The sequence below is a fragment of the Erigeron canadensis genome, chromosome 6, assembly GCF_010389155.1.
Source record: "Erigeron canadensis isolate Cc75 chromosome 6, C_canadensis_v1, whole genome shotgun sequence".
In the NCBI taxonomy this organism is placed as follows: domain Eukaryota; kingdom Viridiplantae; phylum Streptophyta; class Magnoliopsida; order Asterales; family Asteraceae; genus Erigeron; species Erigeron canadensis.
In genome coordinates this window covers 43006570-43031280 of record NC_057766.1, presented here as the reverse complement: position 1 = coordinate 43031280, position 24711 = coordinate 43006570, and the positions used below count along the sequence as shown (strand labels likewise).

The 24711-nt window shown below is 32.8% G+C and overlaps 4 protein-coding genes across 4 annotated transcripts; 3 read left to right on the top strand and 1 right to left on the bottom strand.

The window, feature by feature from the left end:
• The first annotated feature begins 3518 nt into the window (after positions 1-3518).
• On the top strand, positions 3519-8341 carry LOC122603128 (probable UMP-CMP kinase 2). The gene is made up of 9 exons (XM_043775747.1): positions 3519-3879; positions 4398-4451; positions 5639-5693; positions 6056-6173; positions 6621-6777; positions 7192-7272; positions 7357-7464; positions 7564-7634; positions 7995-8341. The coding sequence occupies exons 1-8, from the start codon at positions 3811-3813 to the stop codon at positions 7624-7626; spliced, it is 705 nt and encodes a 234-aa protein (XP_043631682.1). The 5' UTR covers positions 3519-3810; the 3' UTR covers positions 7627-7634; positions 7995-8341.
• A 131-nt stretch (positions 8342-8472) lies between these two features.
• On the top strand, positions 8473-10228 carry LOC122603125 (pentatricopeptide repeat-containing protein At4g25270, chloroplastic). Its single transcript, XM_043775745.1, has one exon. The coding sequence runs from the start codon at positions 8520-8522 to the stop codon at positions 10062-10064; it is 1545 nt and encodes a 514-aa protein (XP_043631680.1). The 5' UTR covers positions 8473-8519; the 3' UTR covers positions 10065-10228.
• Positions 10229-15943: 5715 nt separating this feature from the next.
• On the top strand, positions 15944-16742 carry LOC122603131 (21 kDa protein-like). Its single transcript, XM_043775751.1, has one exon. The coding sequence runs from the start codon at positions 16002-16004 to the stop codon at positions 16581-16583; it is 582 nt and encodes a 193-aa protein (XP_043631686.1). The 5' UTR covers positions 15944-16001; the 3' UTR covers positions 16584-16742.
• A 6762-nt stretch (positions 16743-23504) lies between these two features.
• Positions 23505-24142, bottom strand: LOC122603130 (21 kDa protein-like). Its single transcript, XM_043775749.1, has one exon. It carries the CDS (start codon positions 24134-24136, stop codon positions 23543-23545), a length of 594 nt encoding a protein of 197 aa, XP_043631684.1. The 5' UTR covers positions 24137-24142; the 3' UTR covers positions 23505-23542.
• Positions 24143-24711: the final 569 nt, after the last annotated feature.

The window sequence follows — 24711 nt, the reverse complement described above, 5'->3', positions numbered from 1 at the left end:
ATATCAAAGATAGTATATGATAATCAACATCAACAAACTAAATATTCTTTAATTTTTTTTTTTTTTATCGGTATGAACTTATTTAATTAGTTAATCATATTAAATTCCTGGTAGCAAGCCAATCATTATAAAATTTATATGCAATGAGCAACCGCCAACCGAGAACTAAAAATGTTGTTTAAACCAAATGGTACTTCGGAGTTAACGACACCATAGGCCATCAGAACCAAAATGCGTTAACACATATATATATATAACTCCACAGTTTCTAGTTTCTACCGAATAACTACTATTGGGGTTTTGGGACCACGTAAAATTTTCAAATCAACATAATTAAAAGGCATGTAGAGATCGAGAATTTTTTCTTATTTTAAGCAAGTCTTCCCATCGGTGTCGAAAGATAAGAACTTTATGATGTCTAACTTTCAAAGTATTTAGCTTTAGTTGATCACTAACAATTCACCAAACACCTTTCAGCATTCCCTAGCTATTGATAGATCAAAGAGTTGCAAAAGAGCTTTAAAAGAGCCCACGAGTGCCTTTTTTAATAAAAATATATATATATATATATATATACACATATGTACGTCATTTCTTCCAGATTCTTCACAGGGTAAAAAAGAAAAACAAAATGCTAAAATAAATATGCATCCTCCATGTTACACACACATATATATATATATTGACCCCGTAACTTTGGTTTAGAGACCAACAATAATGAATTAAAAGTATGATAACATTTAAAAGGTTGGGCCAAGCATATATTTAGGAAATGCAAAAACTAAATTAAAATTAATACCATACAAAATCAAATTAAGGTTATCAAAGGTGATTGACTTATATATGATATGATTGGTTGACTTCAATCATATGTTGTTGCTGGAAATTGATAGTACGTATTTTATATATTATGAAACTATAAAACATGCTTATAAAAGAATACAATGGAATTTAATGGGGGAAAATAATAATAATATGAAGATAACTATCGATCGCAACACGGTATATATCCCATTAGCTGGCCTTTTAGTTTTCTTGGTATTATACTTATAACTAATCTTTAACATATTATTTAATGGATAGTTTGTTAGTTAACGATCATATAATATGAAGTTGTTGAGAAGTCAATTAGCTAAAGTTGAACGTCTAACCTTTTTAAGCCAATGATGTCATAAGCATTTCTGATTTTATCCGGATGACAAACCTTGAGGTTTCTCCCTCCGAATATTTGTGATAGCCCATCGTCAATATCTCATTGCCAAGAGTACATGCAAGGTTTCATCATTATACAGTAAGATTTTCTTAATGTTATATACCAACTAAATGTCAAAAAAAATTATCTAAGTTTTAAATTGAACTAAGTCACTAACCCATTAATTCTAATTATATCATTTATTAATAATATACAAATTATCCAACTTTCTAATGTTTTATTTTTAGTATTTAGATTTTAGAAATTACTCCTTTATACATTTTGGTATACACATCATCTTTATACGTTGTCACGTTGAGTTTATCAACAATTTTAAAAAATTTAATTGATTAAATACATAACACGAATTAGTTTTAACAATTAAATAAACAACATAATAAACTCATTTAAAAGTCGGTACAACATATTATAGATTTCAATTTGATTATATATACTTTTATTTTATTATAAACAAGATTAAAAACGTATCACTTGATGTTGGTCTAATGAGTATGAATATGACTGGGCAAAAACATGTCACAAACTAATATATAGCTATATAAGTACAATGAAGGATTGAATATCACCCGTTTTGGATCTACATCATCAAATATATTTTATCATGTCGTATAATTTAACACTATAAAACACGTTTGATGGTATATGTTATGTACGTCATATTTAGCCCTCATATTTAGTTTCTAGATACAGTAAATATTATAATTATAAATTTATAATAAGTTATTTAATTGATGTTGTCCTTATAGGATTCTTTGATGCAAAATCTTGGATTAAATCTTCATAAAAAAATCTATCTTTTCCAAAGTATTAATCTTAATGGCTGTCGTTGGTTGATAACCCGCTAAGTATCTCTTGTGATGTTGTTGAGGTTAAATAATTGCATGAAAGTCATCTAATTGTTTAAAAAGCCGTATAATCTAACTCTATATCTATATCTACATTTTCTTATGAAAAAAAATATAACAGTTAGTTGAAAGTTATAGGTAAAAAATGTCAAAAATACCCTCCATTAAAACAACACACTCTAAATACAAGAAGCTTTCAGCTTAAATGAAATAAATACACCATCAATATTTTAACTTTTAAAATAATTATACTAATCATTATATTAATTACATTTACATCAATATTCTACATTACTCGTCGTCACCACCATTAGTCGCCGCCGCCACCCGTCACCACCGCATTGCCGTCACCGTCGCATTGTGCAGACACCATATTAGTATTAATAGATCTCATATATTCATTAGGTATATATGGGGGATATTTTTCTCTGTTCTCTTTCTCTCTCTCTCTACCTCTCCTTTCTCTGAACGATAACAAATTTTAGATCTTAGATCTGAGTTTGTGTTTTGAGTCTGTGATCTGAGTTTGTGTTTTGAGTCTACCTCTCCATCCGGTTTAGCTTCCACTTCGGTGGATCTAACTTAACTTTTTTTTCACTCTTGGGCCGGAGACCCCTTCCACTGCAGTGGATCTAGAAACAGCCTCTTTACCTTCAAGTAGAGGTAAGGTCTGTATACATCATACCTCCCCCTTACCCCGATTTTTGTCGGGATAGGGTATCGTTGTCGTTGTCGTCATATATTCATTAGGTAAATCAAAGAACAAGTAATTTATCTTTGCGTTTGCACTATTACACATTTTCAAAGATACACTGGCTTTAAGCGTACAAAGTTCCTATGAGAAAATAGCAAGATTTAATTTATATGGAGTCATAATGGAATTCTTTAACGAGAGCAAGTACCCGCGTGTTGTCGCGGTGAGATGGTGAGGGTGATATGTCATAGGAGGTGATATGTCATAGCCAAATGCCTTAGTCGTACGGGCTCTGCCTTCGGATTTAAAAATTCGTCGAAAATATATCGAATGACATCTCTAATGGAAGAGCATGAAATTTTTAGAACACCCATATAATTTTTATAATTTATCGATGTACGGTTTTTGAAATAAAAGATTTTGAAAAAATTAGAGGAATAAAATGATTTATGAAGGAGAGAGAAAGTTGTAAGCATTGATGTATGGTATGTCAAGCATTTTTATGTGTACATTGTTGAAATTGAATATTGAAAGTTGAAAAGTGGATTTGTTTTATATAGTACTTAAATGTAAGACTAGGCCCATAATGGAGATAATGAATTTCAAGCCCATATTGGAGACTATGGACCAGATGTCCAAGACCAACACAAAATACATTACCCGTAATTAACTAAAATTATTACACCACAAATGACGTCTCCTTTGGTTTAATTAGTTTTTATAGAAAGGGTTAGTTTGATTAGTTAGGATTATACTCCTCATCAATGATGTATTCTAGTAGAGTATTATTTCTGGGTGGGGCAGAATTGCACATGGCGCGCGGAAGGTGTTTGACAAAATGTCTCTTATAAAAAAATTGAGTCCGATCACTTCCCCCCAAATCAAATCAAATCAACTTAAAGCGCACACACACACATCTCAAACCAAACCAAACCAAACCAAACCAAGCTTCTGAAAGCTACTACTGTAATTGTGTAATTCAAATTAAAGTGCCTTGGTATCTGATTATTAATTATTTAGCCTGTAGAATAACAATAGTATTTGTTGAGGAGATAAAGATGTTGAGGCGTGTTTTTTCATTGTCAACGCTGATCTCCTCCGCCAAACCCTCTCCGCTTCTTAATCAGGTCCGTTTCATTCGATTCGTTTTGAGAATGCTTTCAGCTTATTATTACAGTATGCTGTTATTATGAATCGATTCGGTTCGATTTTAGTCGGTTGTTTGTTAGAATGATTTAGCTACTTGGATGTTGTTTATTTGAGAACCCCGATCTGTGTATTCTTTTTGTTAGGTCATTACCCTCTTATAAATCCGTACAATTGTAACTTCCACATGATTTGATACAGTTTTGTAAGGTTTAAGTCTGTTCTTAGTGCGCAACCATCATGTAAAGCCGAACGTTTTTTGGCCTGCATGTATGTTATGTTATGTATATATTGAATACAGTGTGACGATATCTCTATGGGGTAATGACCTTTACAAACTCACTGCTTATTATAAACAGTGACTTGTATTTTTTATGACATTGTTTTATACGTTCGTTATAAAGTTGTCTGTCGCCATTGAACTGAACTGGATAATAGTTTGTTTACATAACTTGGTTATATACCCTCATCTCATGTTGACTGTTGCAATTTACAAAAGGTGGCATATGGATTGAGTTTTCTCAAAGCTTTCAGCACAGACACCTTGAAGCCGGTATGTAACTTTCTGCAATTACATTATGCCTTCTTTTTTGTATAGATTAATAGTTAGGTTAACATACTTTATATTTTTGGTGAACCATGGATTCGGCCTCTTAATTCTCAATACCTCTCCCGATAGGTTATATATAAAATAAGAGCTCTGATTGATCAAAAAGCTTCCATACACTAAGCAGGCAATTCAAATAGTAATGGATAAACTTAACAGACTATCGTCTTGCATTATTCCTGTATGTATCTCTTTAGCGATTCATTTAGTAGTTCGTTACGCCATTTCCTGACTTCTATCTTGATATGACATGGAAATGCATAACATTTGAAGCAGTAAATTTTGCCCTTGATTCTAAAAGTCAAACATATCTCACTTTTTAAAGACAAGTTGAAGCTTTATCAGCTGTGGTTCTGGTGTTTATATTTTTTTTGTTTATTTATATAGTTTTTATTAATAATGGCCTTCTTATTAGAGTTGTCCATTTCAATCTTTACTTAATGGGACAATTCTAGTATTTTTTTTTTTTTACACATTCAACCTTTTATTATAGGACATACCCTATGATCATAGAATTAACCAAACATAAAGGAGATCTTTACAACAGTCATATCCCAAACCTTCTAGTTCTGGCCATTTTCCATCCCTTGATTCTTGTACATTTATAATCAGTCCCGTTGCTTTTTTGTAACATGTACCGATCCCCGTCTTTTAGTCTAACCATTTTTGGTCTCCATACTTCTAGTAATGTATTATCTTTACATATTTGTATCAACTGTTGTACTTGTATTTTTTTTACTCTTTGTATACGGTATACCATTGTATCAAGTATTCCCAGCTATCTGGTGCATCTTGCATATTAACATAAATTTTGGTTTATTCCATGTGAGTCCAGGAAATGCACATTCAAAGAAAAGGTGGGTGTCTAATTTGCTTACAGAAAGGGCAGATGCCATTTTTATTTCATACTATTTCATGATCTTGTCTTGTGTTTGCAATTTTCCTTTCCTTGTCATCCAGAGAACAAAAGCATGAGCATGATTACATCCAGAGAACCATCTCATTAGTTCTGGTGTTATGTGGCAGCTTCTGCTTGAACAATGAAGCGTTTTTTCGTACATGCATCTTATTTCTAAATAAAATTATCAAGAGGATGAATTATTTTTATCCGTCTTTTCCTTTTTTGGATGTAGGTAGAAGCTGGAATCCTATCAAAAGCGACGACCCCAACCATTAACTTCGTATTAGGTAATGGGGAAACTGGTTCTCAAGCAATGATTTGTCAAGTAGATTACGAAATTCAAATGTTAGGGCAATTTCAAATAGTTTATTTTTCTCAGTTTTGATTACTGCTTATGTTAGCCAAACTACACGTATTAATATATTATATGTCAATATTTCTATAACTACATGCTCTTTGTGATATTGCATAGTTGCTTTTACCTGTTTTTTTTTCTTTACCTCTCTAAATGATTCTTTCTCCAACTGGAAGATCTATGGAGGAAATGTGGAATATGTGGAATAATAAGATTTTCCATAAAACATGGTTCTTTTACCGTTCATGTTTTTAACTGCTGTAGATGCTTACCATTGATATCTTATGCTCTTAGGAGGTCCTGGTGTTGGAAAAGGAACTCAATGTGCACGGATTGCTGACACTTATGGATTCACACACTTAAGCGTTGGAGATTTATTGAGAAAAGAAATTTCGTCCAACAGTGAATATGGGTAATGATTCCAGTTTCACTTTTTAAGTCTGTATTTGAACTTTAGATGACAGAATTGGTGGGTTGGAGAAGGGATCAACGATTCAAATGGGTACAAGGCGAAATAGACAATTTTCATCTTGTGGGTTGGGTTGTATAATCTCAAGTTTTATTTGTAAATTGTTGATGTATTAAATACAATTGAAGAACACCATACTAGAAAATGATATTATTTTTTAACGAAGACCGTTTAGGACACTTTGAGCATTTGAATACATGTTAGATGGCTTTTGTCTGGTTGAACACATTTCACCGATTTCACTTCTACCTTCTTTTACTAGATAATTACCAGTTTGACACATTTATCAAATGGATAAAAATATGAATCACCCCTTTTCATACAATTGGGTTAAAATTGCCTCCTTTTACTTGACCTTCAGCGTATGTTAATCTTAATCAACGCTTTCAGTGCCATGATTCTGGAGACGATCACAAAAGGAAAAATTGTTTCATCAGAAGTGACAGTCAAATTGCTCAAAAGTACCATTGACTCTAGCAAAACCAATAGATTTCTAATTGATGGTTTCCCCAGAAGTGAGGAGAACCGTGTGACTTATGAACGCATAGTGAGTTCCATCCTTTGAAATTTTGCAAATTTGTTTTAATTACATCTCTCAACTCCATCCTTAATATAATATGTTTACTTCATTTTTTAGCATCATCTAATCCAACTAGCAGATACTTTCTAGTTTGTTCATGAAATTGACATTATAGATAACATTGGGCTAAAAGAAATGGGGAATTATAGGTCCAAGATTTAAACCATGGCTGGTGCAAGTGTGCAACCACAAAAAGTGTCAACCAATGTGTTGCCATGCCAGTCTCCCTTTGGGGGAGCTTTACCGGGTTCATGGTGGTGGACCCGGATCTCGTGGGTTATTCAGTCGAAGGGTGGATCACAGCCACAGTTATCCCAAAAAACAAATTTTCGACACTATAGACCTGTATTCTTATTTCTTATGAAATCGATATTCCTATAGATTGGAATAGAACCAGAAGTTGTGCTTTTTTTCGATTGTGATGAAGAGGAGATGTTGAAACGAGTACTACATCGTAACCAGGTCTGTTTTCCTTAAAACTTTATGGTAATAAAATAATAAGTTCCCCTGGAGATGCAGAAATTTGATCTCTGATATTTCTTGCAGGGGAGAGTTGATGATAACGTTGATACGACAATGGAACGCCTTAAAGTGTTTGAAGCTTATACTCTACCCGTAATTAGATACTACTCTGAAAAAGGGAAGCTTTACAAGGTACTACTTCTTACCAATGATTTTAGGCCTATGCTGGATGCATTTAAAACAGTTTGCTAAGATTGGAGTTTGCTTTGTAATGGATATCAAACTCTGCAGATTAATGCCATAGGAACTGAAGATGAGATCTTTGAACGAGTAAAACCTATTTTTGCTCCATAAGGATTAAGGTATACCCAAAAACTTATTCTTTGTTCTTGTTTTGATATTTTGATATTGATGCAGTAAAAGTTCAATAGCAATTATTCATTTTCAAAACCAAAAGCCTCTATCAATGGGCATCTCTCTATAAGGCAATAACAATCTCGTTTTCCTCCAATTTTGATTAAATTTGACTCTTTTCCTGGTACGACTTGAAAGCTATTTGTAGTACCCTTTGCAATTCTCAACAATTAAAAATGTACAAAATCACGGATGTAATTTATGGCAAGCATATCAATTATATCATTTGGTCCAATCACTATCTAGGTTACCAAGTGTGAAGTCAAGGTTGTCAAATTTTAATTGCTTACAATGTGTTTGTTATGCAGATTAATGAACCTAAAGCTGCCAATGGTGGAAAAGAATTTGAGAATCATGGGCAGATTGATCGAGTTTGCAAGTTTGCCATTTTTAGAGGTTGAACCTGCAGAAAAGCATACATATTCGACCAATTTGATCACAAGCAGATGCTGCTTATTAGTTATTACACATTTGTGGCTTTCCTTTTTCTGCTTTTGATGGTTATATGTGTCTTTATCCTATTTGACTATAAAGCCGCTATGTTGTAAGCTGTAGCTCTTTCGCACATTAAATATGCCTTACTGGCGATGGCAAGATACTTTTGAGTTTTGATCACCAAATTGAAAAAAGATCCAATGAATCTACAACATTTCTTTTTACTGATTGTTATTGTTATAAAATAAAAAAGCAATATGACATTTGTATCTAAAATTCTGTTATAGGGGAAATATGATGCTGCATGCCTACATCCCTATATAATCTTTGAAACTGTATAAAAGTACTTACAAAGCGATATATGCTGTATGCATAAAACTTTCTATTTTTTTCCCTAGATGGCTGTAAGTATGCAGTGTCAAGTCCTCCACACTTACTGTATCAAGAAAGATCGAAACAAGAAACCATATAAACAAAATCAAAATCAAATTACTATATTATCATTACCTAAATCATCACCGACACAACTTGTTATAAATCAGTCTCCTTACCCACAGACTAAGCTTCAAGCACTTGACAAAGTTGTAAAGGAACTTGAAACTTCTGTTAAAAATGGCATAAACATTGATGATCCTCATATATTTTCTTCACTTCTTGAAACCTGCTTTCATTTAGATGCCGTAAAACAGGGTATCCGTATCCATCACCTAATACCCGAAAAGCTTTTACGTAGAAATGTAGGTGTTTCATCTAAACTGCTTAGATTATATGCCACTAATGGCTATATTGAGGAAGCCCACCAAGTGTTTGATTATATGTCTGAGAGGAAGTCATATGCTTTTGCTTGGAATTCACTTATATCGGGCTATTCTGAAATGGGTATGTTTGAGGACGCATTGGCGTTGTATTTTCAAATGGTGGAAGAGGGTGTAGAGCCAGACAATTTCACGTTTCCTCGAGTCCTTAAAGCTTGTGGTGGCATGGGGTTAATTCATGTTGGTCAGGAAGTTCATCGTGAGATAGTTCGTCGAGGGTATGCTAACGATTTATTTGTGCTTAATGGGTTGGTTGACATGTATTCCAAGTGTGGTGACATTATGAGGGCAAGTAAAGTTTTTAATAAAATAGCAGAAAAAGATTTAGTATCTTGGAACTCGATGCTTACAGGTTATGTTAAACATGGCCTCTTATTCGATGCTTTGGTTGTTTTTCGACGTATGATGTTAGATGGGTATGAGCCAGACTCGATTTCAATTTCCACAATTCTCATGGCTGGGTTGTCGCTAAAACTTGTAGCTCAAATTCATGGATGGGTTATCCGTAAAGGAAATGAGTGGAATCTACCGATAGTGAATTCTCTCATTTTTGTGTACTCAAATCATGGCAGGCTTGATAAAGCAAGACAGGTCTTTGATCAAATGCCAGAAAGAGATTTAGTTTCATGGAATACCATAATTTCAGTCCACAATAAACACCCAAATGCTCTTGAATATTTCAAGTGTATGTTGAGTGCCAATATCTCCCCTGACGCTATTACATTCGTTTCTGTATTAACAGCTTGTGCTCATTTGAGATTGGTGAAGGATGGAGAAAGATTGTTTTCTACAATGACGGCGGAATATGAAATAGTTCCAAGTATGGAACATTACGCGTGTCTGGTAAATGTTTATGGCAGGGCTGGACTGATTACTGAAGCTTACAAAGTGATCGTAGAGAGAATGCAATTTGCAGCTGGTCCAACAGTCTGGGGTGCATTGCTACATGCTTGTTATGTTCATGGGAATGTAGAACATGGAGAAATTGCTGCCGAAAAGCTATTCGAGTTGGAGCCTGATAATGACCACAATTTCAAGCTTTTGATGCAGATTTACGGCAAAGCAGGTCGTATGCAAGATACAGAAAGAGTTAAAATGATGATGGTGAGCAGAGGATTCGACTTGTAGAGGTTATAAATTGTTCATAAACATGGCTCTTGTAATAACTCATAACAAGTTTAAGATTAGTCATTTTCTTCGAATCAAACTATGCAATGGTTTTGATTATTCATTATACAATAACAATGGTTATTGTAATAGTTAAAAGTAGATTATTATTTTTCCCGACAAAATATTTGCTCACTTCCAAAAGGTGTTAATTGAAGGGAACACCTCGATCCCCGGAACCGCATTGGTTCCGATACGAGCAGGCCGCACAACTCGTATCCTTGTGAAACCCCTCCACTAAATACCACCACAACGTAATAACTAATAAATCCTCATGCTTGCAGGCCGAGAGATTCGAACCTGCGCCCCATGCATCCGATAGGGGTAAACATGGTGGGACCCGGTTTAGTTGGGGACGGTTGGCACTGGGCTATCAACCCTATAGTTAAAATATTTGCTCACTTAATAAACCTTATAACTAAAATGTATAATGCAATCAAAGACTAAATAGTTTCTTATTGTGAACCGACAAATCATTTTGCGACGATATATGGACTTCCATCATTTCGTTAAGTTCCAAATGTCCTATCAATCACCAGATTAATAAACTTTTTTTTCTTTTAAGAAAAGTTATATACTAACGTTTTTGCTAGTGATCGAATGTGAATTCCAAGTCCAAGCGTGACATGGAACATGCAAACGACATATGTAAAGGTTGGGTGAATAGATCTGTATTGGGCCTACATAGATTTTGGGCTACTTTTATATTTATATCCGATATATGGTAGTATAGTAGTATTAGTATATCACCCTTGAAAGGTATGGATTGTCGACTAAGTGACAAAAGAACATAATATATATACTTTTTATATCAAGATAAATATAATTTTGTTAATGACAGGTTTTTGGAGGTCATGAGGTCTAAATAGATGTTTAAATGCGAAATTGTGTATTCAAAAAGGATTAAATTATGGATTTTACCCTTTTTCTATTTTAATCTTAATATTTGTATGTCATGTGTCATAATTAGATTTTTGGGTTAAGTGCGTTGAAATGTAATTAACTATGATAAAATGTTTGTAATGGGAACCAATTATCGGATTGGATATGTGTATTAAGGACTTAGTAAAAATGTTCAAATAATGAGCTGACCAATCAAAAACTTGCACGTGACGGCTTATATGAGTTGTCACGTATGTCATATTACATAATTTGGACAAGTTATCAAGTTGTTTACATACAATGTCCAAAACCTTAGTTCGTTTCTACTATATACATTTATTTATAGTTAATTAACCCTTAGATTTTTAACTATATAGGTAAACAGATTGAGATCTTCTAAAGTTGATATAACTTTATAGGTAAAGTTAGATCCCTTTTTAAAGTAACTGCTTGGCCGGCTTCTTGTCTTCCATTTTATCCTTCCTCATTCCCTTCTGCACTTCCCTTAGCCGAATTCACAATTCTTTCGTCGTTGTTATAGCTCTTTTTAATAACAAGTAGAACTACAAACTTTAACCATTAAATTAAATATAATGATTAAGATTTGAATATCAAATTTTAGTCTTGACCATTATATTTAATCTAGTAGTTAAAATTGATTTAACTTTACATGGAAAGTTGGATCAATAGAAGATCCTAATCCATATGTAAACCCATATAATATAATCGAATCTTTCATTTATTTTATGGATCAGATAATTACACAGTCGTGGTTTAAACGATTAAATATTTTATCATTATTTGTAGCAACGAGAAAACTTTATTTAGAAGTAAAAAATGTTTATGTTGGGTTATGCACCAAACCCACCCAGGCACTTCATATATATGATGACTCGGAGTATAAGCGAATGACTCACTCATAGTGTCGGTAAGGTGCAATACAATTTCGTTTTCTTTATCCTGCGTTTAATATAATACTAATAAATGTCGACTTGGGCCTAGTTCCACTTGAAACCAGAAATATCAGGTGTTGGGACAGCCTAATCAATTTGATTTATACATTCACACTAGGAGACAGTTAGTTCAAATTAATTTTGAATGATGCACAAATTTAATAAAGTCCTTTTTAGTTTTTACATTGATTTGATTGAGATTTTTCTAAAGAATTATAGTGATTGAAATCTAGCTATGTTTAGGTAGTTTATAAATTTAAGGTAAGATTTTGACACAAACAGAAACATACTTATGTTTTTGTCTTTTAGGATCGATGACATTTCTTTAGCATTTTAGCAAAGTCGCTTTGAGGCATATAGAAGAGTATTAACTTAAAACTACGATATGGTGCATATAACTTGCTAGGAATGATGCTATTTTCAATAGTAAGCCACCCGATGTTTCTGTAATGGCGGACGATATCAATTCAAGGTCATATTTGTGGATTACTAACCGGGCAAAGTCTTGCCGTTTTCTTTGGGGAAGAAATGATATGAATATAAGACTTGGGTCTAGCACTCTAGCTCCTTGCTAGCCTAAGGGGGAGGGAGCCGAAAGGTTCAACCCTCCCATCTCTCTTTAAATATCTAATCAAATTACTCTACTTCATTTCAACCCTCTAACCTTTTTTCAACCTTTTTTTAGTGGCAACCGAAATTCCCAAATGTTTTTTTCACATTTTAATAATTCATCCTTAACATTTATAAACTTCACATAATTAACCCTTTTTTTAATTTATATGTTTTATTAATAACAAAACACATTACATAATACTTAAAACACATTATATATTAAAATTAAAACATGACATAGTTAAAAAAAAAGTTTATATTATGCCCTAAAAAAATGTTGAAAAAAAAAAGAAAAAAAAATTATGTTAAAATTTCATTTTGTTAAAGAATTAAGAAAGTAAAAAGGTTAGGGGAAAAAAAAAAAAAAAAAATTGTAAACAGCAGCTTAAAAAAAACTTTCAGTATAATTGCAATTTGGTCCCTGCTCTTTCTTCTTTTCCCTTTTTGGTCCTCCAACTGTCATACCCCAAGTTTGATGGGTTGACACTTCCGGTCCCTTTCCCCTTCAACGCGATATCTGAACTCGCTCCCCCCTTCTTGCTGCCATCTCCCTTCCATGGCGGCCGAAACTCGCTGATCTCCCTGCAGCTCGCTCCATCTCGTCGGTCAACTCGTCTTCGGCTCCCTCCCCCTAAGTGTATGTGTACTCTTTGAATCTTAATAAAATTTTGACTGTTTTTAAAAAAAATAATAAAAAAATCTACCCAATCCAATACATCTGTGACCTAAGTGAACGAGGGTGATTCAATAGCATCGCTTATAGTGTCACTTCGGGAACGACTTCATACAACCTCAAAGCTTGCTTGCACTATTTATTAGTGATGTTTATATCACCAAAACAAAGTTAAGATCGATAACAAAATTGTCCGTATACTATGTTCTACCTTTCTTTTAAAAAACTAGAATATCATCTGTACATAGTGGCGGAGACAATAGTTTTTACTTTTACCATGTTTTTGACTCTGGAGTTTGACATGAGTGATTGACTCTGACGAGTGTTATAATTCCGAAAAATTCTTAAAATTCGACGAGATAAAAAAAAATGGAGAAAGAGAGAAATATATACGAGGGGCCATTCTTTCTTTTGTTTTTTTTTTTTATAATTTTTTTTAAAGAAGTCTTTGAAGAGACCACAAATGTGAATGAATTACAAATGGAAGGACCATTTTTCATGATTAAAAAATATGTTAAATAACTATATTGTCTTTTATATAATATGATTTTGATTTATCATGCTAAAGATGAATGTTATGATCATGTTTTAATTTAAAAGTTAGAAGTCTTAAATTTTAAAATTAAAGTAGACAATATATTTTATATATGAGAATAGTATAGATATGGAAGTATAGATATACTACTCCTATCTCAATTTATTTTGTATGTAAACATCTATAATAATGAAGTCTTTAATGTATAAAATGTCATATACTTATATGTTTTGTTTGTAGTGCATTATCGTTTTTGTGACAAACAAAAATAATAAATCGAGATAATCAAAATGAGACTAAAAGATTACATCTTTAACATATCTTTCTAAAATGAGTGGTACTGTACGGGAAGTATCTATTTATTTAATTTTTTAAAGAAGAGGGAAATGTAATAATGTATGGTTATTTTTTATATTGGAAACAAAATGCTTGATGGACCCATACGATATTATATATGGTTTATTTTGAGTGTTTCATATCACATTGTGACATTGTGTCATATATTTTCTTCTTTCGAGTGTGAAACAATTTGGCTCGTTGAAAGCGGCCTACCCGCAATATAATGCTGGATTGACGCTATTTACTACTACGTAATATAATATCATTATTGAAAATTAAAAAGGAGAATAAAAACAACGCCTCTCTCTATCACCGACTTAAATAAAAAGATATAGGAAACGATATTCAAGTTTTAAATTTATATAATTTGTTCACGTAAAAAGACAAACATAATGCATTAGTTAAACATTATTATTATTAACATGGTGCTCACGTGTTGCAGCGGATATCATGGTATATGATGCGAACGGTGTATGTGAAATCATATAAGGGAGCCGGTGTGTGTGAAAAAGGGAGTTTTGATGGTTGTCATGTTTTAAAATTAGGGTTGTTTTTCATAGGAATGGTAGTTTAAACATTTCTCTTCGGGGTATTTCTTTTATTATATAGTAAAGTTTATTATTATTATTATTATTATTATTATTATTATTATTATTATTATTATTAACCAACATAATGTTGGTCGAATTAAAAATTGCATTCATCACACACTCCCTTAAAATGCGTGTTATGTGACATACTTTGATAATTATGCGCCCAAAAATAATACTAGTATTTTTTTGCCATAACATGGAAGATTATAACCTCAAATTAATTTTTTTTCTATAAGTATCGTATTTAGTAGCTACCAAATTAATAGTGAATTCTAGTTTTAAAAAGAAGTTTTGTTAGTTTAAGGTTATTTGACTATAATGAGTCATTTTTCACTCATTATAACAGTCTAACCTAATTTGTTTTGTGTTAGAGTATTTGTGTTATATGATTTTTAACTCCATATAACGGTCTAATCAAACTTGTTCTGTGTTAGTTTCAGGGCATTTCTCTAACCATACCAAGACAACTTTCCAAATATTTAAGTATAATAACTTTTAAAAATGTAACGGATGAGAACACTAACCCAGATATCACAATTGAATTTAATATCTCTTTATAACACGAGTCTTTGTTATCTGTATTATATTATAAAAAGAATAACCCTTTTTATTTTTGGTAATGTTGAAAATATGTAATATTTTCACTTAACACCCTTTAAAATATTTTCATATACACTATCCTCTTAATATTAATGATTAAATTACACTGTCAGTCCTTTATCATTTAAAATATGTCCATTAACCTTTTACATCAATTATATACACAACTCACTGCCACTCCATCACTAACAGTCGTCCAACCATCACACCGTCACCGTCACGACCATCGTCGCATAGCATGAGTACCGTGCTATTTAAACAAAGTTAGATATCAATAACGGAAAAAAACTTCTTAAAGGGTTTTTTTTTTTTTTTTTTTGTATAATAATTCCATTAACTTTTAACTATTAAAAAGCTATTAATTCAATAACAAGATTTTTTTTAAAGCATTTTTGCTTTAGAAACTAAATAAAAACAATTTTTGCTTAAAAAGTTAAGCGTTGTCAATTTTTTCTTATATATTTTTCTATTTTGTTATATCCTCATACGGTCAGACCTAAGTTACGAGTACTAATTAAACAGGAACTACCATCCGAACCCAGCCCAAATGAAAACACTATAGTTCACACGTCTCCAGTTGCATCACAACCGTGTAACTATACATCCACCCCCATTCATATAACTTCCTCTATAAATACCCTCCCACTAGCTCCTTTTATTCAATAGCCCAAAGTAAACATTATCGACTCGCTACACTAAAAAAAAACAAAAATGGCACACAAAATAACTCTGCCACTCATCTTTCTAGCCATCATCATCTGCCTAACCGGAACCCAAGCAGCTAAACGCGTCACGGGCTACATCAAGAAGTCATGCGCCACCGTTACGTACCCTTCTTTATGCGAACAATCACTTTCACCTTATGCAAAAACCATCCAAACCAGCCCAGCCCAATTAGCCCGTACCGCCTTAACCGTTAGCCTTCAAAGATCCTTATCTACACAAGCTTACCTCAACAAGCTCAAAAGGTTCAAAGGTTTGAAGCCACGTGAAAGGTCCGCAATTGGTGACTGTTTAGAAGAAGTTAGTGACAGTTTGGACCGGGTCAGTAAGTCCATCCAGGAGCTTAAAAACTGTGACCGGGTTAAGGGTCAGGAGTTCATTTGGCATATGAGTAATGTTCAGACATGGGTCAGTTCTGCCCTGACTGATGAGAATACTTGTATGGATGGGTTTGGTGGCAAGACCATGGAGGGTAAGATCAAAACTTCGGTTCGGGCCCAGATCACAAGCGTTGCACATGTTACTAGCAATGCTCTGGCACTAGTCAACAGCTTTGCTCAGAAACATTAGTTGATGATAGGTGGGCTGTACTACTAATGGTTAAACTTTTTTGTGTCATAATTAAGTTAATATTGTCTTTGTGAACCCATGTGGGTCGGGTCAGTTTAAGTTTTATGGATATGAAAGTTGTATAAAAATATAAATATATCTATTTTTGTCTTTTGCATACATTTTAATTAGCTTGTGATATCTTAAGAACTGCGGCATTACTGGTAAATGGCAGTAACATACTTAAAAACCGAATATGACATTTCGAAATTATTTACGCCTAGTGAGGTTGATAACAAACTTTGTTTAAATTGTAAACATGTGTGTATATGTATGAAAATGTGGATCAATCAATTTTAGACTATAGTTATATGACAAGCTTTAAAATGTCATTAATATGTGGTGAGAATAAAGTATAGTGCTGAATGATTATACTTTATGGTAGTTAAGGCCTGGATTTATAATGATGTGACATTACCTAATCATACCTACCCTTCTAATTGTAGTGTTATAATCAGCTTCAACCTTATTATCTGTGACTCTAATGGTTTAGTAACTGTTTAAATAATGCTTAATCAAAAGTTCTTAGATTTAAAACAAACATACTTTCAAATGAATTTCGGTATATTATATGTTTTGATGATTCTTATTGTCGGATACTTGTGGCTGTATCTTGGGTGACTAAACCTGATAAAGATACTTTTATTTCATCTAATAAAAGAATATACTGTCACGTTATGTATTCAGCTTGTACGGTTAATGTTAGTAATGTCTAATCTTGTTATGAGGACGGTATAGAAAAGTATACTGTAAACAACTGAGTGTAAATGAGATATTGGCATATTGCCATGTCAGGTTTAATGGATAAAATATTAAATTAGAGATTAACTTATTTTGTTGTATCGCGTGATACTTTGGGTTATTTTATACTATAAGTAACGTGCCCTTCATAATTCTGTCGTGTCATGCTTATTTTTTGATAGATATGATGAGATATCCATTGATCTTTTAATGGTACTATCATGTGTGTAAAAATTAAAATATTAGGTGTAAAAACAGCAGTCGGCTCTAGAAATATGGGACGGTTATTAAAGTAAAAAAGGAAGGCTAGGAAGGACAAGATGTTAGCATAGTTAATTTTATTGGGACCCAAATACACGTGATTGACTATATGGGCCCTACCCATGTGAAGCGCATAACTATGGCCCATATAAAGAATTTACAGTCCAAAATACATGGCTTGTCGCCTAATAAATATTACAAAAAAATTTCCCCCCCAAAAAATCTGATTTTGTGGGCATTGAAATCTTGGAGACACAAATAACTCATTAACCTAACAAGTTATCACTTTCAAAGATCGAAATTGGTCTGACTTCACGTTACTTTCACTGTCATTGCAAATTGATTATGTTCCGTAAAGAAAATATTTAAGCAAACAACTTAAAGTTAAACACCACCTTTGAATAAGTTGAATTGATAGCATTCAAAATCAAATTTCTTAACCAATATCTCAATTAGATTAATAACGTCATCAACGAAAGCCATGTAACAGACCACCTTTTTGGTGCATGAATGGGCCAAGCCATATTGTTTTTTAGGAGTTGCTTAATCTTAGCCAAAATAATAATTACCAGACAGAAATATGTCAGAATCTATGTTTCTAGACAATCAGGGTTAGAAACTAAGGGGCGCAAATTTTTACCCCAAATGACATTTAATGTCATTGATGTCGTGTCGTTTGACGATCTATTCGGGGGATTTTCCTGTGAACAACTGCGATAACATGCTACCCGGTAGGTATAAAGACCATACAAAAAATGAACGTTAAAAAAAAAAAATTCACAAAGGTTTAATTGTATAGCCTCTTTTGTGCATGTCAAATTAGCCTATTTCGTAAGTTTTTTTTTTTTTTTTTTTTTAATCTCTTGTAGTGAAAAACTAGGTAGTAATTTTTTTCCCCAAATATATTTATTATAAATTTAGAGTAATGTAAGTGTCATAAGAAATTTGTTGAATGCTTTTTGTATTTCACATTGATATTTAGACAAAAATAAGACGAAATATTATTCTATTGTTTATTTGAAACGGTATCATCAAGTGACAGATTTGGGTAACCCTGTCTCGTTCCTTGTGTAACCTTGTCTTGTACCTTGGGGGTTTATTTGCAGACCTTGCAGTTCGAGCCTTTTGAGGTGTTTAGAGGGGATGGAGTGGTTTTTGACTTTGGGTAAAATACCTAAATGTTTATCCAATCAATACCCTTTAATTCACCATTACCCAATTTAACCCAATTTTTACCCAAAACACTTGAAATACATACCTAATTCATTAAACTTACCTAAATTCATTTTCTTTTTCTTTTTCTTTTTATTTATTCCACCAATAATTTAACTAAACATTTTATTAAAAACTTAAAAAACATTACATAACACTTAAAAAAAACAATACATAATTAAAAAAAAAAACATTAAAATAAAAACACTAGACTTATTTTTTAAAAAAAAATACTAGTCGTTGAGATGTCCCAAGTCTTGAGCCCACACGTGTTCAGTGAGGTCATAACGAAGACGATGATGGATGTCTTCGTTTAGCAACTCCGCGTAAAAGGTATCGTCCCACACCGATTGGACCGGTTGTCCATGATGTGAATCGGATGAATCCGATCCGACAACGATACAACGAGATTCCGATGAACTAGACATTTGAGGAGAAAGGGTTTTTTTGTGTGTGTTAAAATGATATTTGTGTTTGGTATGTGTGTTAAAATGAATGTAAGTAGTATATGTATATATAGGGAGAAAGGTTTTTTTTTTTTAAATTAAAGAGGTATGTAGTCGGGGGGGGGGGGGGGTCCACATGTTCCAACGTTCATATCAACACCACAACTCTCAGCTTCACAAACCAATCTAATACCCGAAATCTACCTACCCGAGTCCTAGCCGAACCCTGGAAACGGTGTAGCCGATCGTGGTCGGTGAACCCGAGTGGTAGCCGACTCCCACTCCTTCCCCCCTTAGGAATTCGTTGTAATTATTTTTTTCCCTACATATTCTAAGTGTAAGTGTAACTTTGGTTTGACATTTAGTGCTTTGCTAAATATTTTTTTTTATTATAATATAAAGCTGTTAAAAAAAAAGTGACAGATTTGAGTATGTTAGAGTATGGATATACATAGCTAATATTTTGACGAATATGATCACATAGAAACGTTATGATGAAGATACTTATTTCTATGCTACATTTTTTTTCCCAACAATTTAATTTAATCTAAGAGAGTTTAAGATGTTACTTTAGTGTATTATAAGGGTGGTTTTTCTTTATTTAAATGTTGTAAAGATGAATATACATTGTTTGGTATGAAAGTTAAACAAAAATTAGTTAAAATAAATTATCATGTTTTGTGACATGAGCTTAATTTGTAAAGAAAAAAAATTCCAAATTTAAAAATTATTTATTTTTTCATTTTCAAAATACACATTTTGAGTTATAATAATTTATACATAATGCATAACTGTTTATTGCATAGTAAAAATGTGTAAATAGAAAAGGAATGTGAAAATAGGTGATCATATAATTAGATTTTTTTTTTTTTTAAATGCAATTAGGGTCACTCATAACACCACATTTTGCAATCAGTGGCAGTCACGCAATGATCCCGGAATGTCTTTGACCTTTCAAGAGGAAACCCAAATAATTAGGAAAAATCCACTCCTTGCAAAACTCAAACCCGTGATGTATACACATCCAGAGACTATATCCTATTTTTGATAACCATTGAGATAAACATTTTGGGTCTAGCTAGTATTTGACCATTCCCTCTATAAAAATAAAAATAAAATATGACAAACGCGCGATGAGCAACTCATTTTTTAACTTTTTTTTTACTAGATACTGTAGATTTTATCAATCAAATCAAGATAAAAAAAAAAAGAAAAAGTTTGTGCACTAATAGTGAAATACCCGGCAACAATTCACATTCATATGGAGTAAGTGAGTAACTTTTTACCTTTTAATCATACTTATTACCATATTATTTACTTGTTAAATTTGGTGTTTACTTACAACTAAAAGTAAAAATAGGAGGTCCAGGCCTAGTGAGTGGAAATGCACTATTGCCCACCTTCAGCCATCGATATAGACCACTCGAACTACCTAAAGGATCCAAAGCCCAATTGAAGCCTAATTTTATTATACTGCATCGCCGTCGACTAAAACACTTGGTCCAGTTGGTTAGGCAACTTACTCTTATCTTGTCGTTATATACGAATTAAACCAAACTTTAGGTCTTCACTCTTCATTCATTGTCAATCACATTATATGTTAGGCAAGTTAATTGTTCCTTTAACGTTATTAATTAATTTTTAATGTTTTATGGCCTTTAGGTAAGCTTTAGCCGTTTAATTATATTAATGAGTTAGTTTGTTACCCACAACACGAAATTTTAAAAAATGGTCCAAATATTAGGTGATTTATAAATGAATACATGATACTCTAAAGTTTTTATAAATGAATTCATGATACTCTAAGGTTTTGTTATATAGCTATCAAAATATACGGCACATATATATTTAGATCTTCGTTAAATACCAACGCAACGTGCCATGTCATAAAAGTCTATGTCGATTGCTGACTTACCTTTACCTATCGTCATGTTCTTCAACCATTTTGTTCATCGACGCATCTAGTATAGTAGCAAACTTATTTGTGGGATTGTGGCTTTTTGAATGTCAGATTCCAGCCCCGTCCACCTCAAGGATAAACTCTCTGCCATGAACCACGTACCCACTCATGTAACCAATCTTTGGCTTTCATCTAATGTATACTTACTTACAAGTTTTAATTTATAATGTGTGCAAAACTAAAAAAGGGGGTTGAATATCATCTTGTCCCCGGTTAAAGGTTTAGTTACTTTGTACCTCAGCCTCCTTTGTCTTTGTATATCATTTTCTCTATTCACATCGTCCCTTTACTTCATTGTGGAATTAAATTTTTTACATTCACAATTAAAGAATCTTGAATTGAATTGTACTCGATCTGGCAAATTAGTAGAAATTCCTAGTTTGAAAAAGGGTATATTTTATAGTCTGTACTTAAATGTGCGAGTTAATTGCAAGATTGGTCCTTATGGTTTGTATGTTTTAGCAAAGGGGATCCCCATTCGAGAATCGTTGCAATGGGGGTCCCTATTTTGAGATTTTTTTTGCAAAATTAGTCCAAATTTGACGGATTCGTTAGCCGTCAAGTGTGCACGTGTGGGGGGTATTTTATGTACTTTTCACCCTACAGGGACCCCATTACTAAAATGGAAAAACCACAGGGACCAATCTTGCAACTAATACCTTAATATTTTTTTTGATTTAATTCAAGAGATTGTATCATACAATTATTTGCTCGTTAGGTCTCCAATACTAAATTTATGTGCACTTTAAAATTTTAATGATAGATATATACCTTATATAAATATTTTTATTTTAGAAAACTATTTTATATACATGGGAAGTAACTGGCTAGACACCAATGTCTGTAAGTACTTAAAATTAAGAAGAACTCGGATGTGTTAATACCTTAACACGAGTTCATACGATTTTATGCGTGACTGGGACCTCAGTCGGCCAACTCTACGATTAGTTTTTACTAGACAAGAAATAAAGAACATAACCAATACATAGAACAAGGGAATACCGAACCATATCTGCTTTTGCGCAATAACAATCTCACTCAAATTACAAGAACCTACACATATTAGTACAGTATACCTTGGTTTGGTAATTGCTTAATCTATAGATAGAAAGCCCCATGATGGGAAATTACCACGTTAGGTTTGAAGAGAGACAGACCCGGTTATAAACTTTTTTTACTCCCTCCGTCTCATAAGAAAAAGCAAATTAGTAATTTGATATTTTCCTTAAAATACGAAATCTTTGATATTAAAAGGGTCGACCCAAGACGAGCTGGGTCAAAAAAATCAATGACGCTTAACAAATTGAGATACACGAGCGTAGTACCCGCACAATGCGGCGGCACTGGCGGGGACGACGGTCTAGTAGTGTCGGTGATGGTATTATTTGTGGTGGTGGCGGTATCAATTGATGTAGGATTATTGTAGGTTGATGTAAAGGTGGTAGTGAAAATATTTTAGAAGATAAGGTTGAAGTGTAAATTAATTGATTAAGAACATAAAATGCCAAGGGCAATTTCAGTAATTCAAAAACAAAATTTTCTAAAAATAATAATAGTTCTTTTGCTTTATTAGGGAGTAAAGATAAAGATAAACAATTTTTTTTTACAAATGTTAACTATTATATATATACTATCTAATAAAACAAATCATCTTTTTTTCTTAAACTTTCTACCTTTCAAAAACTATAAATACCCTTCTACTTTATTCACTAATTTAAACATATCCATCTAATATATTTACAATACCATTAATGAAATAATTTACAGTATAGATCTTTTAACACTTAAAATAACTACAATAACACCTTTAACATCGACTATTTTTATATTCACCACAATCGTCGCTCACTACCATCCCCACTGCGTCCCCCACCACCTCTGTCATCACTACCTTCACTGCTGCCTCATTACACGGACATAAGTCTAGTTTTATAAAAATCGTTGGTGCCCTTAAAAACATTGACCCGGGACGGGAGTTGTGTCTGCCCCTGCATCTATTTGATGCTTCTATCGACATATGATCATAACATAATCATGATGATAATATATACCTAGCTTGTGTATTGTGTATAGTATATTAAACACGATATATCGAAGAAAAAAAATCAACATGTAGTTATTTTATTGACATAATTAAATATTACTCACTAATTCACAATCACACGCTATGCCTTGAGAGTTGCGTAGATCACAAAGATTATAGATCACGTAGTATTTTACAAACCTATCATAAAAATTAAAAAAAATACTGATGCAAAAACGAAATCAAATTTCATTTTTTAAATAAAAATTAAACCGCCTCAAACTGAAAGATGGTTGATGAGATACAAAGCATTACTGCAAACTCTAGCAAGACTCACAATGCTGTTCCTTATTTTCTTTTTAACAACCGGGTTCATTTTCCGGTCCGAAAATCCATCAAGGCACGAATTCTCATCAGTGATAGCCGCGCTTATCCACGTCTGCGCGTTAGAGATCATGAAACGCTTGTCGTTAGATTTAGAAATACCCGACATTACCTTAAGAGTGTCTTTGATTTCATCCATTGAATCTTTAATATCCCCAATGCAATCTTTAAGGACAGCTGCTTCCCATTTGGTGATCCCTTTAGTTTTCGACAATTGTGATATTTTAGCTAGGGTGGCATTGGAGGATCTGAGGGTGGTTGAGAGAGCCGCGTTGACGAGTTTAAGCGGGTTTGACTTGACCGCCGTGGCGTAAGGAAGGAGAGTCTTTAGGCACACGGATGGGTAAGTAGAGGAGCTGCATGAGGTTTTGACAAATGTGGAATATGTGTTTTGTTGAGCAATGGTGGTGATGGATGAGACTAATTGGGATGTTGATATAATTAGTGTTGTTGTAAGAAATAATATAATGACAATTTTGGGTTCCATTTTAAGTTGGTGTTTTTGTGTGATGAATATGGGAAGGAACCAAGAAATTGTGCAAGAATTTATAGGAGCCAAAATATCAAATGAGATCGACTTAACTAAGACTTTATTATTAAATTAATGGAAAATGTTTAAGTTATGATGTTTTTGGCCAGTCTCCATTATGTTTCTATTGCAATGTCTGCGTTATCTTAGTGGCATTTTATCTTTTACATCTCTTATATTATAGTTGTGTGTCTAGTGTAATCTGATCTAATTACGAAGTTTAACAATTAGTTTGCAACTGTGCATTGCCTTTTCTTTTTGAAAAGTAACTAATTAACTATGCATTGCTTAACATACAATTCTTGTTAATGACTGTTGTATAGAGATTAATCTTGTTGTTTAATTTGTCAGTCGACATTTCCATTCTTTATACACATTTAATGCCTTCGTATTGTTTTTACTAGTTTTTATTTAAGAATGCGTTTATAAACTAATTCATAGATTAATGTTAACTCCAGTTATTTTAAGAAGGGGTGTTTGGTAAAATAAAATAAAGATATAAGAAATGGAGAAATTTTTTTATGTATTGATGA

Bases quoted from the DNA above. Each gene is read 5' to 3' on its own strand.
- LOC122603125 (XM_043775745.1), top strand. From the start codon at position 8,520: ATGGCTGTAAGTATGCAGTGTCAAGTCCTCCACACTTACTGTATCAAG.
- LOC122603131 (XM_043775751.1), top strand. From the start codon at position 16,002: ATGGCACACAAAATAACTCTGCCACTCATCTTTCTAGCCATCATCATC.
- LOC122603130 (XM_043775749.1), bottom strand. From the start codon at position 24,136: ATGGAACCCAAAATTGTCATTATATTATTTCTTACAACAACACTAATT.
- LOC122603128 (XM_043775747.1), top strand. From the start codon at position 3,811: ATGTTGAGGCGTGTTTTTTCATTGTCAACGCTGATCTCCTCCGCCAAA. The intron at 6,778-7,191 runs GTGAGTTCCATC...ATATTCCTATAG, and splicing joins GTGTGACTTATGAACGCATA to ATTGGAATAGAACCAGAAGT. The intron at 7,273-7,356 runs GTCTGTTTTCCT...TATTTCTTGCAG, and splicing joins GAGTACTACATCGTAACCAG to GGGAGAGTTGATGATAACGT.